Source organism: Loxodonta africana, chromosome 16, assembly GCF_030014295.1.
Source record: "Loxodonta africana isolate mLoxAfr1 chromosome 16, mLoxAfr1.hap2, whole genome shotgun sequence".
NCBI classification, from domain to species: Eukaryota; Metazoa; Chordata; class Mammalia; order Proboscidea; family Elephantidae; genus Loxodonta; species Loxodonta africana.
In genome coordinates, this window is record NC_087357.1 from 59,473,225 (window position 1) to 59,491,862 (window position 18,638).

The window sequence follows — 18,638 nt, forward strand, 5'->3', positions numbered from 1 at the left end:
AAACAACCTTGATATCTTACATAAAAAAAAAAAAAAAAAAAACCCTATTTCTGGCTTCTACTGAAAATTCCTCAGGCTCAAAATCCCACATGGTAACACTCAGCTAATGCCAGGTGTTGGCTGAATCCATCCATTTACATTTTCAGCACTAAGTTCAGCTCCCCTGTCTACAATGATTGAACCAACTCTCAGCTTTGCTCACCAGCTAAGCCGAACAATTTTTTGTCATTTTCAGATATGTTCTTATTCTATCAGAAAAATTTCCTTTTCACTTTGAAATGATCTTTAGATAGATTTTTTATTTCATTTGAAAATGGAAACAAACTCTTGAGACAATTGTATAGCATCACAGTAATTTACAATTGTTGGGCTTGTCAGCTGTTATTGTTTTTCCTTAAAAAGTAGGTATTAACTATTTCATGAAGAAACAAGTTTTACCATTTGTCCTTGCAAATACTGAAGTAAATTTTTGCACATTAAATGTGTCTGGGATTATTTTCTTCTGAAAACATCTATCAAAATAATAATTTCCATGCATTTTATTTCAGCACTACATATGTCCTTAGAAGATAGCATAAAATGGCTGGGAGAAGTTATGGCTGAAATTGGACCACCCCATTTAGGAAAAAATCAAGAATGGAATATCTTTGATGTAACACAAGCCAATGCTGTCATTGATTACTTAAAAATCAGGTATGGATTTTTTTCAGCAGCATTTGTTTCATTTCATATCTTCTAGGAAATGTCTAATAAATAAAACTGTTTTACTTTTATAATGTCAGACATTTACAGAATTTATACAGTAATTAACAACAACAGCCACTCCATCTAGTAAATAAAAGTCAGGGCATTGAACATTTTGACTAACTTTGCATTCTTAAAACAAGGCAAGGAAAATGTTTTCAACAGATTCTATCACTCAGTTACTATAGACTCTATATTTTAGATACAGTGATTTAGCTGACCTTAACATCAAAATTTTATATTTTAAAGACCAACCTTCATTTCCATTTAAAAGTTTGTTTTAAATGATTTTTATTAAAAAATTGAAGAGATTTATGAATGTCCTTCCTTAAATTTATTGCATGCCCTGGAATATTTTGTTGTATTAGCCAATTAAACTCATTAAGTTTTCCTTTCTGCTTAGAAATTGATGGTGGATGGAGGAAAAGTATTTTTTTATTGCAGTGATTCTTCATTGTTGAACAAAGAAATGTCTTTTTGTATAATCTGTCACATGGCCAGATTAGACTCATGAATCTCACCAAGGGGACATTTTTATAGCTTGCAAATATTTAAACTAGAGTAGGTAAAAATCTTTCTTTTGCCTAAATAAAAACTTCTATGGAATAATATCTTTATATTTCTTACACTATAAACTCTAGTGTTTTCTACTTTCAAATTTTAAAATTCTAAAATAAAGGATGCTGAATGACATTCTTGACACACATACTCATGATATGCTTGGCAAGGGATCCTGGCTGAGTCTGGAAGCTTTTTAAACATTAAAATGTTTAATACGATAAAGTTTGTACACTTGTTTCCGGCATGAATTAATAGCAGCATATGATGTAATATATATTTTTATATAATGGCATTTGATATAATATGATTTCTTAATATACCTCCTAATGTGTCTCTCTCACCAAAAGCCACATTTTTCTTCATGTCAATTACAGTAAGAAGGCAAGGCACCTGGAGAGGGAGGAGTGCAGAAATCTAGAATTGGGGGAGAACCTGGTCCGCAAGGCCTTTCTGCCCCTCAGGATTTCAGAATCACTGGGCAAGAGGAATTCTGCTCTGCACCCTTGTCGAACATTCTTCTTTCCCTTCTCTCTCTGTGTGAAGCTGCCAGGTTCTCTTGCAGAACACATTTTTACAGCTGAGCTCTAAGCCGAGGAGGTTATAGTGGGCACGGGAACTGATAGTTAACCATAGCAGTACAAGCCGTACAGGCACGGCAATGGCACCTTCTAGACAGTGAAGGATGGCAGCTCTTTTCCCTTTCATTTCATCCTTCTGGGAAATGTTCTTGACGTTTTCTTTCAAAAAATGGTTACTTTAGGAGACGATGTCAGTTAGTAGGATAGCTGGGGTTGATGCTGAAGCTCTGTAAAGGAAAATGTGCTGTCCTACAACACCTGTCAAGAATCCCTCATAGGTCCACAAATGTGAGCTTAGTGATACCACTAAATCATATAATTGTTTCCATTTTGATGACTGCAATAGAGTTTTATAAATATAAAGCTAATTCAATTATTGGAAATATAAGCATGCTTCAGTTTAACTTGATATTAAGTTCACCCTAGTCAATTTAGGAAGAGCAGGTTTTAAAACATGACCCATAGCACATGAAACTTAACTGACAATAAAATTGAAATTTCATCTGATACTCTTAAAAAATATATATTTGGTCACATTTCTGCAATTTGAAAAAAACCAATGCCAAACTTCCTCACCTTCACCCCCATTGCTCTAAGTACTGACAAACCTACTTGTGCATGTACAATATACACATTTGTACATGTGAATGTATAACATATACAAATATAAATATGACTATAACTTTTTAATACAAAGCATCATTTGGATATATATCTGGTCTGGGTACATGTCTGTCATTGTGTCATCTACTTATTTTCTGGGCATTAAGTGAAAGTAATATGTACAGGCATATGCCCAAAACAAAAAGTCAGCTCTGCCCCTCTGTGCACAGCAAGGCATTATACTTCCTGGCATGGAGCCAGATGGCTTGACCTGTTTTTAGTCAGGGTATTCTTTCCTCCATTTAGGCCTAAGACTAGATATTTGACCAAACAGTCTAGGAGCTTTAGTCAGTGCAAAGCGGACTAGCGCGAGGCAAGGGAGGTGCCTTGCCCAGAGCCTGAGATGAGCTACCTCCTAAGGTGTTTCCCTCATCTCACCCTAGTCCCCACTTTGCCCCCAGCTCTGCATCTTTGACCACTGCATCCAAGTCATGCATGTTATTTTCGTTGTAGGAAGTCAGTTTCCCTTTTGGCGTGGAATGATCTCATTCCCATAAGCAATGAGGGATATAAAACTGAAAGATTACAAAATTGCAGAAAGGACGTTTTACGAATTAAGCTCTTTGTGTGACACAAGAGAAAAGAAAATCTTACGCTAGCTCACTGAGAGAAAGCCAAGCTATTTTCAAAATGCAATCTTTAATATTTTCTATTCAAAATCAGTTATTGCCAAGGTAGGGCTTTTGATCTTAAAGCGTTCTCTAGGTAGCCAGTATAAGAGAAGGAAGGTTTGAATTTATTTTGCTGCATTGAAAATATCAAACTTCACTAATCTTGACATACTTTCTAGTCCACAAATCAAAGGGATGTGAAAAGGTAAGTTAGTTTTCTGAATGTTGATGAGTAATTTGAACATTCAAGGGTTTTTCCCTCCAAAAGAAATACCATGACTGAGCCTGCACACACCCATCGCTTTTTAATGGATAGTGTTAGTAGTGAGATCAACTGCTAATATAACTCAAAGAGACCCAGCTGCCTGAGGATTTCTTCACTGATTTCAAATGAATTGAAACTTTGATCCATTACAGCATTCAGGAGAAGCCATTATTATACATGCTCAGTAGCTACATTTTGTAAATGTTAATTTCTCGGTTATATTAAAATCAATTTTCTTTAATAGCAAAAGGCACCAGACTGAAAGAGAAACCACTAAGTCTATTTTTTTGTTCTTGGGCATTTTGCTATATTATATGAGTCTATTAATTTTCCCAGCCAGCAGGAAGAGAATTAGAAAAATTCAAATATTATCACAAACAGGATATTAGAAGTCAGCCTTTCAGTAAATTTCAAACTCCCAATTATACATTTCTGAAATCTTTCAATGTACTAAAAAATATTTGTTTTAAAGACCTCCTTTGGCTTTTCTGTAGTTGATCACCTAGTTTTCGGGATAGAAACTGAAAAAATTATCTTTCTTAAATTAATTGCTCCCCTCTGTTTGTGACCTAATATTTTGCGGGAAAATCAGTCATTTTCTAAATGGGTTTCATTTCATCTTGCATCACTTTTCAGGTGTTATTAGAGATTAATTTAATTGATACAGTTTAGGAATGTGAGAGGAGGTCATTGATAGCCAAGCCAGTCGTTGTTGGTTCTGACTCATGGTCACCCCATGTGTTTCAGAGTAGAATGGCACTCCATTGGGTTTTCATGGCTGTGACCTTTAAGGAGCATATCACCAGCCTTCTCTTACTCCTCCCCCTCTGTTTGTGATTTAATATTTTTCAGGACAATTGGGCTTTTCTAAATGAATTTCAGTTCATCTTGCATCACTTTGCAGATGCCGTTGGAGATTAATTTAATCTGGATTAATGTTTACTAAATGGAGAGGAAGTAACTGATATGGAAGTAAAATATAGAATTCATGTCATTCATACCAGAAGAAATCGACTCCCGTTTGGAGCAAAACATGAAAAATAATGTGAGGTTTAGTGTTATGTAGGGATGGGGCATTATTTGATTTTAAGCCAGGAAAACTCAAGAGGCAATCTCATTGCTCCCTTATCCCAAACCCATTCACCCACCACAGATGGATTTTATTTTTTAAGTACCGTGGTATATTTTTAACATTAAAAAAAAACCTTTACTTTCTTAGCATTTTTGGACAATTTCCTTTGGAATAAAGGAGGTGGCTAACTCTATATTTGTATTTAATGTCTTTGGCTTGGTCAACTTGAGTAAGTTTCCTTTAATAAATATCCTAACATATTTGCTTTTTCTCTGAAATAAATTTACCAGAGTTGCACATTTATTTTGTATTTCAGCTTATTTCAACACTACAAGCTATATGAATATCTGTTCTATTCCACCAGGGAAGACATTGTGATAGGAACGAAGGTGAGTAGTTTATCTAGATGGAACCAGTTAAGCTGAATCACTCAGTGCATGCCGACCAGCCTCTGGATCTTTAACTGCTTAAAGCAACTTCTTGTCAAGATTACTCAAGTGTTAATATAACCAACCAGTAATTTACAAAAAGAATAATCAGACAAAATGAGCTTTGGATTAAGAAAATAAGCTATCTTTGGCATTAAAAGCATTGTTAATCACATGTACTTTATGTATTTACGGATTATTTGACAAAGCTCAATTGGATAGAATATGTGTGTCTCCATACCAATAAAATCAGGAAAAGTAAGATAAATTAATTAGCTGAATCTCTTCTAATTTCACGTTTATTTTCAGTCTACTCGTTGTTTAAGGCCTAATTCAAACCCCACTTCCTCAGTGAAGCATCTCATTGATTTTATCACATCTCAAATGAAGGGTTTGGGCAGACTCTAGTCACATTCTATGATTTTATTCTAGCTGATCTCTTCCTGATCGATTGAGGTGACTCTTACCATACCAATAAGCATACATGTGTGAACTATCTCATACGGCTCTGTAATGATACAGTTGATGCACCTCAGCTGTAATTTTCTTGAACACAAGGATCATCTTCTGTTTTTCTAACAACATATAGTATAATGCCTCTCAACTGATACTATGTAAGTGATCCAGTAGCCGTGCATAGAGCAGCAGATATACAATAAATGCTCTCTACCTTGAGACATTTTTGAACAGCCTCCACACATGATTGTGTATTTGTAATTATTAGAAGTAAATACTGTGTATGAGAATATCTTAAGGAGTCTAAGGATGCCATAAGAAGTGTCCCTATAGGTTCTATATAGGTTCGATGGCACTGGGTTCTGGGTATAGGTTCTATGGAAACCCCGGTGGGGTAGTGGTTAAGAACTATGGCTGCTAACCAAAGGGTCAGCAGTTCGAATCCTCCTGGTGCTCCTTGGAAACTCTGTGGGGCAGTTCTACTCTGTTCTATAGGGTCGCTATGAGTTGGAATCAACTTGACGGCACTGGGTTTGGTTTTTTTGGTTTTTATAGGTTCTGTGGAGCCCTGGTAGTGTAGTGGTTAAGCGATCAGCTACTAACCAAAGGGTCAGCAGTTCAAATCCACCAGCTGCTCCTTGGAAACCCCATGGGGCAGTTCTCTGTCCTATAGGGTCGCTATGAGTCAGAGCTGACTCAAATGCACCTAACAGCAATAACATAGGTTTTATGCACATAGGATCTCCGTTGTTAGCCAGAGCCAATTCAATGGCGACTAACAGCACAGGTTCTTAACTACTTTAAAACCCAAAAAAACCTGTTGATGTCGAGTCAATTCTGACTCATAGTGACCCTATAGGATAGAACAGAACTACTTTAGGAGGCTACATTATCTATAACTATCAGCAGATGTATAATGAATGGCCTCTACCTTGAGACATTTTTGAACAGCCTTGACACATGATTGTGTATTTGTAATTACTAGAAATAAATACTGGGTAGGAGAACATCTTAAGGAGTCTAAAGATGTCATAAAAAGTGCTCCTATAGGTTCTAGGGAGTCCTGGTGGTGAAACGTTGGGCTGCTTGCCAACCAAAAGGTTGGCAGTTCAGATCCACCCACTGCTCCTTGGAAACCCTATGGGGCAGTTCTACTCTGTCCTGTAGGGTCACTATGAGTTGGAACTGAATTAACCGCACCTAACAACAACAGCATAGGTTCTGTGTACATAGGGTCACCGTTAGTCAGAGCCAACTTGACGGCAACTAACAGCATAGGTTCTCAACCACTTTAAAAGCCGTTGCTGTCGAGTCGATTCTGACTCATAGTGACCCTGTAGGACAGAGTAGAACTGCCCCATAGGGTTTCCAAGGAGGGCTTGGTAGATTCAAACTGCCAAACTTTTGGTTAGCAGTCGTGGCTCTTAACCACTACATCACCAGGGCTTCCTTAGGAAGCTACATTACCTTGTTCTTAGGTGCCGTCGAGTCGGTTCCGACTCATAGCGACCCCACACACAACAGAACGAAACACTGCCTGGTCCTGCGCCATCCTTACAATCGTTGTTACGCTTGAGCTCATTGTTACAGCCACTGTGTCAATCCACCTCGTTGAGGGTCTTCCTCTTTTCCGCTGACCCTGCACTTTGCCAAGCATGATGTCCTTCTTCAGGGACTGATCCCTCCTGACTACATGTTCAGAGTACGTAAGACGCAGTCTCGCCATCCTTGCTTCTAAGGAGTATTCTGGTTGTACTTCTTTTAAGACAGATTTGTTTGTTCTTTTGGCAGTCCATGGTATATTCAATATTCTTCACCAATACCACAATTCGAAGGCATCCATTCTTCTTCAGCCTTTCTTATTCATTGTCCAGCTTTCACATGCATATGATGCAATTGAAAATACCATGGCTTGGGTCAGGTGCACCTTAGTCTTCAAGGTGACATCTTTGCTCTTCAACACTTTGAAGAGGTCCTTTGCAGCAGATTTACCCAATGCAATGAGTCTTTTGATTTCTTGACTGCTGCTTCCATGGCTGTTGATTGTGGGTCCAAGTAAAATCAAATCCTTGACAACTTCAATCTTCTCTCTGTTTATCATGATGTTGCTCAATGGTCCAGTTGTGAGGATTTACCTAGACCTATCAGAAACAGGAGTGGCCATGCTCAGAAACAAACAGGTGGGTAAGGGATACTCACGTTATCTTTATAACTTGATAAAGACATTTCCTGATATTAAGAACCAGGTGGAATGAGCCAAATCGTTTTTCAAAGTGTTACCATTCTGGAGTTTATGAATTGTTTACATCATAAACACCTCAGTCACAATTACTCACCCTCCATTTGGGTGGTTCTAATGCCAGCCTTTTAAAAGTGAGCTGCAGAAACAAGCAGCCTTTTTTGCTTTCTATTTTACTTAGATTTTTTCTTTACCATCTCTTTAACCTTATGTGCACTGTAACTTAAATTGGGTGTTACTTGACAAAGTTTCACTGAAAATGTTTTCATTTCATAATTGTGTTATATAGTGTGCCAGTTTTGCAATAATTAATATTTTGGAATATAACCCTATCTCATCTATTCAACAAAGCTTTGGGGAAATGATAGTGGCTTCAGCAGTGACATAAATAGATATTTAGGGTCATCGAGGAAAAAATTTCAAAAAGAACTCCCTTTCCCTTTGTTAATTGCACAATCATGCCTTTCTTCTATGCTATAAGGATATATTTAGGTGACATTTATGCTTATGGAAAGAGAAAATGGAGAAAGCGGACAGGGATTGGCTCCTTTATTTTCCATTGTCTTTTGTATTTTCACCAAGCTGACCAGAGCTATGAAAAATTAATCCTTAAAGAAAGGGTGTTGAGTCTTCAAAAATCAGGCCACTCCTGGAATTTTAGAGGATTAGCCAAAGCCAAAGCAGGTTTTATACTACATTATTTTATGATGTTTCAGAAATGTCTGATAACCTTCTGTACAAACATCTGTTTTCTAATTAGCAACCTTTCATGGAGTAGTCAGGGACCTACCCACTCATATGATTATTCATGCTGACCTCAGTGCCCTGGGGCCACACAAGGGCCACATGGCAACAGCATGAATGTTTTAAATTTAACTTCCTGGCAAGCATTCAAGTTAGATAGCACTGACGAAATTCAGCTTCTTTCTTTCTTTTTTTTCCCCACATTTAAAAAGCAACTTTATTTTGATATCACGATAAAAAAAATAGAAGGATGTAATTTTTGTTAAATCTAATAAAAATACAGGAAGGAAAGTGTTTAGAAGACATTTTTAGGGTATTAGCATGAAAGAATTCAACAGCAGACTATGACTGTAAGCGTAATAGAAGGTAAGAGAAGAAAAATAGTTTTAATGATATTTTACTGTGTTTCCAGTAAAGGTTTACACAGCAGTTTAGTTTCCCATTCAACAATCTCTACACAAATTATTCAGTGACATTGGTTACATTCTTCGCAATGCACGAATTTCCTCCTTATTTCTGTTCTGGTTGTTCTGTTCCCACTAGTCTAGTTTCCCTGTCCCCTTACCTTCTCATCCTTGTTTTAAACTATTATTGACTGTTAGGACTCGTATAGATGATTTTTTTGAAGGAGCACAGTATTTATGTATGATATTCTTTATTTTACAAGCCAACCTGTTATTTGGCTAAAAGGTGAGCTCAGGGAGTTTGTTTTGGTTCAAGTTTTAAAGAGTATCTCAGGACAATAGTCTCAGGAAGTCCTCCAGCCTCAGGTGGTCCAGTAAGTCTGGATTTTTTTTTTTTTTTAATTGTGCTTTAGGTGAAGGTTTACAGAGCAAATTAGTTTCCTGTTCAATAATCTATACAAATTGTTCTGTAACACTTGGTTGCAATCCCTACGAAGTGTCAGCACTCTCCCCATTACCACGCTGAGTTTCCCATTTCCATTTGTCTGGTTTTCCTGCCCCTTCCTGCCTTTTCATCTTTGCTTTTGGGCAAATGTTTCCTTTTTGCTCTAGTATAGTTGATTGTTCTGCAGAGCACTTTGCTCACAGGTGTTATTGTTTATTTTATAGGCCTGCCTATTATTTGGCTGAAAGGCAGTATCAGAAATGGCAAGGTAGAAGAATGTCTAAGGGCCACAGTCTTGGGAGTTTTTCTAGTCTCTGTCCAACCAGTAAATCTGGTCTTTTTTATGAATTTGAATTTTGTTCTACATTTTTTTTTCCCACTCTGTCCGAGACCTTCTGCTGGAATCCTGGTCAGAGTGGTCAGTAGTGGTGCTGGGCACCATCTAGTTCTTCTGATCTCAGGCTACTGGAGGCTGTGGTTCCTGTGGTTCATTAGTCCTTTGGACTAATTATTCCTGAGTCTTTGGTTTCCTTCACTGTTGTTTGCTCCAGACAGAAAGAGACTAATAGTTTTATCTTAGATGGCACTTGCAAGCTTTTAAGACCCCAGGCACTACTCATCAAGGTAGGATGTCAAATGCTGTCTTTATGAACTACGTTATGCTGACTGACCTGGATGTCCCCCAAGACAATGGTCCTTAGCCTTCAAGTCCAGTAACACAGTCCCACAAGATATTTGGTTATGTCTAGGGTGGTTCTGTGACTGTGCCTCCTGTGTACTCTATTATATATGTAAATATACATGCCACACATATAAATATGTATGTAGAAATATCCACAGCCAAACCTATATATGCACTCCCATACACCCTCCCACACCTATTCAGCATACATATCTACGTATCTATCCACTCATAAATTATTTTTTATTACTGTTTTTGTAGGATTGAAGTCTGGATTTTTTAAGAAATTGAGGTTCTGTTCCATATTTTTCTCCCATTCTATTGGAACCCACTAGTTGTGACCCCGATCAGAACAGTTGGTAGTGGTAGCTGGGCACCATCCAGTTCTTCCAGTTTCATGGTAGATAAGGCCATGATGTGTGTAAACTATTAGTTCTGTAAACCAGTTTCTTCTTTGATTCTTTGGTTTCCTTCTTTCTCTTTTGTTCCAGAAGAAAACTCAGTTTGTTTCTTGTGGATAGGAGATTAACTCAAAACACATAAACCCCTGCAAGAGTAATTGATAAAATATTAGTTTGCACTGGGCAAATCTGCAAAAAAACCTCTTTAAAGTGTTAAAAAGCAAAGGTGCCACTTTGAGGACTAAGGTGTGCCTGACCCAAGCCATGAAACTTTCACCTATCTCATATGCCTGCAAAAGCTGGACAATAAATAAGGAAGGCTGAAGAACTGATGCCTTTGAACTATGGTATTGGCAAAGAATATTGAATATACCATGGACTGCCAAAAGAATGAACACATCTGTCTTGGAGGAAGTACAACCAGAATGCTTATTAGAAGCAAGGATGGCGAGACTATGTCTCACATACTTTGGACATGTTATCAGGACAGACCAGCCCCTGGAGAAGGACATCATACTTGGTAAAGTAGAGGGTCAACAAAAAAGAGGAAGACCCTCAATGAGATGGATTGACACAGTGGCTGCAACAATGGGCTCAAAGATAGTGATGATTATGAGGATGGCGTAGGACTGGGCAGTATCTCGTTCTGTTGTACACAGGGTTGCTATGAATCAGAACCAACTTGATGGCACCTAACAACAAATTATTAATAGAGAACAGAAATATTTAATGCTTTTCCAAGAATGTACAATGACAAGCAACAACTCATGTTCTGAGGGAGTTCACTGTCTAGAGAGAAGAGAGAGATGAATAAAGAATTGCAATATAGGGCTAAAAATGTTATGATCCTATTGGAACAAATGTTGTTGTTGTTAGGTGCCCTCGAGTTGGTTCTGATTCACAGTGACCCTATGTATGACAGAAAGAAACACTGCCCAGTCCTGAGCCACTCTCACAATCGTTGTCATACTTGAGTTCATTGTTGCAGCCACTGTGTCAATCCATCTCGATGAGGGTCTTCCTCTTTTTTGCCGACCCTCTATTGTACCAAGCATGATGTCCTTCTCCAGGGACTGGTCCCTCCTGATAATGTGTCCAAAGTATGTGGGACATAGTCTTGCCATCTTTGCTTCTAAGGAGCATTCTGGCTGTATTTCTTCCAAGACAGATTTCTTCATTCTTTTGGCAGTCCATGGTATATTCAATATTCTTTGCCAACATCATAATTAAAAGATGTCAATTCTTTTTGAGTCTTCCTTATTCGTTGTCCAGTTTTTGCATGCGTATGAGGCAATTGAAAACACCATGCATGGGTCAGGTGCACATTAGTCTTTAAAGTGACATCTTTGCTTCTTAACACTTTAAAAAGAGGCTTTTATAGAAGATTTGCCCAATGCAATGGGTCATTTGATTTCTCGACTGCTGCTAGCATGGGTGTTGACTGTGGATCCAAGTAAAATGAAATCCTTGACAACTTCAATATTTTCTCTGTTTATCATGATGTTGCTTATGGACCAGTTGTGAGGATTTTTGTTTCCTTATGTTGAGGTGTAATCCATGCTGAAGGCTGTAGTCTTTGATCTTCATCAACAAGTGCTTCAAATTATTGTCACTTTCAGCAAGCGAAGCTCTGTATCATCTGCATATTGCAGGTCTTCCTCCAGTCCTGATACTGCTCTCTTCTTTATATAGACCAGCTTCTCAGATTATTTGCTCAGCATACAGATTGAATAGGTATGGTGAAAGGATATAATCCTGATGTACACCTTTCCTAATTTTTAACCATGCAGTGTCCTCTTGTTCTGGTCGAACCACTGCCTCTCCATCTATGCACAGGCTCCTCATAAGCACAACTAAGTGTTCTGGAATTCCCATTCTTCCCAGTGTTATCTATGATTTCTTATGTCCAAATGCCTTTGCGCAGTCAATAAAATACAGGTAAACATCTTTCTGGTATTCTCTGCTTTCAGACAAGATCTATCTCACATCAACAATGCTATCCTTTATTCCACATCCTCTTCTGAATCTGGCTTGAACTTCTGGCAGTTCCCTATCAATGTACCGCTGCAACTGCTTTTGAATGATCTTCAGCAAAATTTTACTTGTCTTTGATGTTAATGATATTCTTCCATAATTTCCACATTCTGTTGGATCACCTTTCTTTGGAATGGGCACAGATGTAGATCTCTTCCAGTTGGCTGGCCAGGTAGCTATCTTTCAAATTTCTTGGCGTAGACGAGTGAGCACTTCCAGCACTGCATCCTTTTCTTGGAACATCTCAACTGGTATTACATCAATTCCTGGGGCTTTGTTTTTCACCAGCGCCTTCAGTGCAGCTTGGACTTCTTCCTTCAGTACCATCTGTTCTTGAGCCTATGCTACCTCATGAAATGTTTAAACATCCATCAATTCTTCTTGGTATGGTGACTCTATGTACTCTTTCCATCTTCTTTTTATGCTTCCTGCATCATTTACCATGATGTTGCTTATTGGTCCACTTGTGGGGATTTTTGTTTTCTTTATGTTGAGGTATAATTCATGCTGAAGGCTGTAATCTTTGATCTTCATCAGTATTGCAACTTGAGGCCTGAATTTTTTCTTCAGTTCTACCAACTTGAGAAATGCTGAGGTGTTCTTCCCTTTTGGTTTTCTAATTCCAGGTCCTTACACATTTCATTATAATACTTTTCTTGGTCTTAAACTGCCCTTTGAAATATTCTGTTTGGCTCTTTTTCTTCATCATTTCTTCCTTTCACTTTAGCTAGTCTGTGTTCAAGGCAAGTTTCAGAGTCTCTTCTGACATCTGTTTTGGTCTTCTTTCCTGTCTTTTTAATGACCTCTTGGTTTCTTCATGTATGATGTCCTTAATGTCATTCCATAACTCATCTGGTCTTCAGTCATTAGTGTTCAGTGTGTGAAATCTATTCTTGAGATGGTCTCAAAATCCATGCAGAATATGCTCAAGGTTGTACTTTGGCTCTTGTGGACTTGTTCTAATTTTCTTCAGCTTCAACTTGAACTTTCATATAAGCAATTGATGGTCTCTTCCACAATCAGTCCCTGACTTTGTTTTGACTGATGATATTGAGGTTCTCCACCGTCTTTTTCCACAGATATAGTCGATTTGATCCCTGTATATTTTGTCTGGCAAGATCCACATGTATAGTTGCCATTTATATTATTGAAAAAGAGTATTTGCAATGAAGAAGTGATTGGTCTTGCAAAATTCTGTTATATGATCTCTAGCCATCATTTCTATCATCAAGGCCATTTTTTTCCAACTATTTTCTTCTTTGTTTCCAACTTTTGCATTCCAGTCACCAGTAATTGTCAATGCATCTTAATTGCATGTTTCATCAATTTCAGACTGTGGAAGTTGGTAAAAAAAATTAAATTTCTTCATCTTTGGCATTAGTGGTTGGTGTGTAAATTTGAATAATAGTTGTATTAACTGGTCATCTTTGAGTGTTGTACTTCAGGGTAGATCTTGAAATGTCCTTTTTGACGATGAATGCAATGCCATTCCTATTCAATTTGTCATTCCCAGCATAGAAGACCATATGATTGTCCAATTCAAAATGGCCAGTACCAGCCCATGTCAGCTCACTAATTCCTAGGGTATCAATGTTTATGCATTCCATTTCATTTTTGACAACTTCCAGTTTTCCTAGATTCACACTTTGTACATTCCATGTTCCTATTATTAATGGATGTTTTTAGCCACATCCACAAATAAGGATTCCAAAAGCTTGACTCAATCGACATTGTTGAGGTTGACTCTACTTTGAGGCGGTAGCTCTTTCCCAGTCGTATTTTGAGTGCCTTACATCTGGAGGGGCTCATCTTCTGGCACTATATCAACCAATGTTCTGCTGCTATTCATAAGGTTTTCACTGGCTAATGTTTTCAGAAATAGACCGCCTGTTCCTTCTTCCTAGTCTGTCTTAGTCTGGAAGCTCAGGTGAAATGTGTTCATCAAAAGAAACATCTAACCTGTAGACTTAGGGCTCTTAGGAGTCTTCCTAAAACAGGTGGCATCTATGAAGAAACTTAAAGATTGTAATAAGCTAGCCAGGTAAAGTGATATAAAAGTAGACATATCCTCGTAGAGAGGAAAGTTTGCCTGGAGGAAAAAGGACCATGAATTAGTTCAGGAGATGCAAGTAGCTCAGAGTATTATTCATAATTCTTTTGAGTACAAATGACAGAAATTCAATTCAAAATATTTTTGGCAAAAAAAAAAAAAATAGGGGACCACTTAGTGACTAATTGGTAACACGGGTGATCTGGACTAAAATCAACTGGATGTAGGTAGCCAAGCACTGATATTAAGTGTGTATATATGTGTGAGTGTGTCTATGCATGCATGGATCTCGAGTTTTTATTGTTCCTACCTATCCATTGTCACGGAGTTGACTCTGACTCATATTGACACTGTAGAACAGAGTAGAACTGCCCCTATATAGGGTTTCCAAGGCTACAAATCTTTACAGAAAGCTGACTACCACATCTTTCTCCTGTGGAGCAGCTGGTGGGTTCACACTGCCAACCTTTTGGTTAGCAGCAGTTAGTGCCTAACCACTAAGCCACCAGGGCTCCTTTATCTCTCCTAAATCAAAAACAAACCCATTGCCATCAAGTCAATTTCCACTCATAGCGACCCTATAGGCAGAGTAGAAGTGCTCCATAGGGTTTCCAATGCTATATATCTTTACAGAAGCCAACTACCACATCTTTCATTTGCAGAGTGGCTAGTGTGTTTGAACCACTGACCTTTTGGTTAGCAGCCTAGCACTTAACCATTGTACCACCAGGGCTCCTTTATTTCTCCTAGTTCCCTTTCATTTATTTTCTCTGATTCTCTCAATACTGGACTCATTCTCTACTCTTGTGGACAGGCTTCCTCCAACTGGTGGAGATGTAACACAGGCAGCTCCAGTCCAGCAACTCCAAGAGAAAGAGAGGCTCTTCTCAATATGAACATTATTGATGTTTGTGTGATATGTGCACTCATGATTAATCACTGTAGCCAGAGAATGGGGTAATTTCATTAAAAGACCCAAGCAGGCCATACTGAATGGATAATGGAGGATAAGTAGGTCCCCAAAAGAAAGAGCTTTTACAGGAAGGGAAGAGTGATTAGATCAAAACAGTAGACTGAGCACATATATAACTTCCCTTCCATCCAGGACCCCGTGAGAGATAAAAAAATTCATAATATAGAAGACAAGAAAAATTGCTAAGAATAAGAAATTTTATGACTCTAAAATTATAGAGTATAGATTAGCTGAAACCATTGCCCCAAATACACAAAGAAGATGCTACAAAGTTCATGAAGTTTCCTCGAGTATCCTCAGTTGATACAGAAATGGAAGAAGCATAAGGGGAGGGGGAGTAAGTAACTAGGAGACTGCTTTCAAAGAAACTGCATTATTCAATCCCTTCACTTTCCACTGCTTGTGCTGAACACTGGGACTCTACAGCATTTGCTTCAAAGCTAAAGAAACTGGTGTGGATATTGACACCAAAGAGGAAGTTAGTTCCTAAGTGGCTGCTGACCTTTAGGAGAGTCTGAATATAAGCTACGGGCACACCTAGTCAGCATCTCCTCTCCTACAGTCTCTAAAACAAAAAAACAAACATGTGAGTCAATTCTAACTCACAACGACAGAGCAAAACTGCCCCATAGGGTTTCCAAGGAGTGGCTGATGGATTTGAACTGCCAACCTTTTGGTTAGCAACGAAGCTCTTAGCCATTGTGCCACCAGGACTCCTAAGTTTTTAGAGGCAAACAAAAGAAGCATCCCTAGACAAGTAACAGGGATAACTAGAATGTAAATATTAGCTGGCAACCCCAAATCACCAACAGTTGAGAAAAATAAAATAGAGGGGGCACAAAGCTCTACAAAAAAAAAAAAAAAAACAGCAGCTGAAGAACAGAGTTGATAGAGCAAATGTAAGAAGATGTTAAGTCTGATTAATATTCTCAGGAGAATTTGAAAGCTTATTGTATTCTTGAAAAATGAACTAATAGAGAGCTTGGTAATTTATAATAATATTTGAAAACTTCACAAAATATCAGGTATAATTTTGTATTAATAGATTTGAAAATCTAGACAAAATGGTACTCAGGGAACTTAAATTACCAGTATTTATTCTAGAGGATCTTAATAGAATGATAACAATTTAAGATATTGAAAAATTCACACTTGAACATGAGACCAGGCCTAGAAGGGTTTTACAGGTCAGTTTTACCAGAATTTCTAGAAGTAGATAATAATTCCCTTTTATATAAATTATTACAGACTGTAGAAAGAGATGAAAAGTGTTCACCTTATTCTTTGAAGTTATTATAACCCTGAGAAAGCTTTTAAGTCATTCTATGGATTGATAATAAATTATAACCAAAACTGGAAAAGAATAACACAGTTATAGGCCAATCTTAGTTATGAAAATAGATAAAATAATCTTAAAGAAAATATTAGGGAGTGAAATAAAACAGTGGATTGGATGTTTAAATAGGGTTCATTCCAGATATGGAAGGGTGATTTAACACTGGGACATATATTAACGTATTTCAGTACATAATCAAATTAAGGGGGAAAAAATCTAGTGTTCAAATTCCCCTGATTGTCTCATAAGTGCTTTGCATTTGTCAGTTTGTATGTCTATCTGTTTGTTTGAAGTAGGGTTCAAATAACATAGCTACATTGCAATTAGCCTTTTAAGTCTTTTTTAATCTATAGATTCATCCTTTGTGTTTTTAAAAATTCTTTGCAATTTATTTGTTGAAGAAACCAGGTCTTTTATTCTATAGAATTTCCTGCAGTCTGGTTTGTTAATTGCATATCTGTGCTGTCCTTTAATATGTACCTCTGTCTTCAATATTTCTAGTAAAGGAGTCACTGTTTGAAGACTGGCCAGATTTTAGTTCAAATGTTTAGCAAGAATAATTCGTAGATGGTTTTGTATAATTTTATTAGGAGGCACATAATGTCTGATTATCTCTCTTTCTGAAATGTTAGCAGCCACTGATCATCATTGCCTAGATCTATTGTTTCATTAAGGTAAGAAAAAAAAAAGGTCATAATCTATTTTATCATTCATTTATGGGCTGTATACCTCTATGCATAGAAACTTTCACTCTTCTGTTATTTGATTAAACTGAGGGACGGTTCATTTTAAAAAGACTACTCTATGGGGCAGCTCTACTCTGTGTTATAGGGTCACTATGAGTGAGGATTGACTCAAATGCAACAGTTTTGGGTTTTTTGCTTTTTTTTCCTGAAAGATTTAGGTTATTAGACAAGTGCAAACCATTTGTACCACTCAAGAGCCTTATACCTAGACATATCATTTCTAAAAGCCAAAGATGAAGAAAATCTTAAAACTAGCTGTAGAAAAAAGACATATTTCCATTAATGACATAGCAATAATACTGACAACTGACTTCTCAACAGAAACAATGAGAGCCAGAAGACAATTAAATAACGGAGAATTGTTCTTTAAAAAAAAAAAAAAAACTGCCAATCTAGAATTCTATACCAAGGAAAAATATCCTTTAAGAATAAAAATTTTAATAGAGGTATTTTAAGACAAACAAAAAGTAAGAGAATGCATTTCAAACAGAAACTTGGGTATACTCCAACCATAAGGAAAATTATTCCAAATGAAAAGTCAGCAAAATAGGATGGAATAAAAAGTAACTGAAATGGTTTAGATAGATGATTGATTGATAGATAGATAGATACATAGATGATAGATATTGAGTACATAACAATAATGTGAGGCTTAAAACCATAGAGAATTAAAATATATAATGACAATGGCATATAAGTTGAGAATGAGCTAAATAAGTTAAAATGTCCTAAGGTTTTGTCATTGTCTGAGGAAAGTAAAATTACTAATTTATAAACATTTACTAAGTCAAGGACACATCTAGTAATCTTTAGAATAACCATTAAATAAATAATAACTGCTAAGCTAATTTTTTTAAGCTAATAGGGGGAAAAAAAAGAATAATAAAATCAGATGGTTTAAAGTGCTAAATCTAAAATGCAAAACTATAAAAGCATGAGGAAAATATAGAGGTAAATATTCTTAATTGTGGCATTACATTTAGTTGTGGGATTGGCTACCTAAAAATTAAAACAAGGGTTTGATGAAAAATGCCAGGAACAAAGTTAAAAAACAAAGTAACATGTTCAGAAAACATTTGCAAATGAACGTATGTTGTTGTTGGGTGCAACTGAGTCAAATCTGACTCACAGCAGCCCAGCATGACAGAGCGGAATTGCCCCATAGAGTTTACTTGGCTGGAATCTTTACGGAAGCAGATTGCCCAG

General features: G+C 37.1%; 1 protein-coding gene across 1 annotated transcript in view; it reads left to right on the forward strand.

Moving 5' to 3' along the window:
* The window catches only part of CABCOCO1 (ciliary associated calcium binding coiled-coil 1), a 109,523-nt gene that overhangs the window by 5,949 nt on the left and 84,936 nt on the right, over positions 1–18,638 (forward strand). The window contains exons 2-3 of the mRNA XM_023546980.2: positions 549–693; positions 4,811–4,883. Of these exons, the coding sequence (XP_023402748.1) occupies positions 549–693; positions 4,811–4,883 (218 nt within the window). The remainder of the gene's footprint in view (positions 1–548; positions 694–4,810; positions 4,884–18,638) is intronic.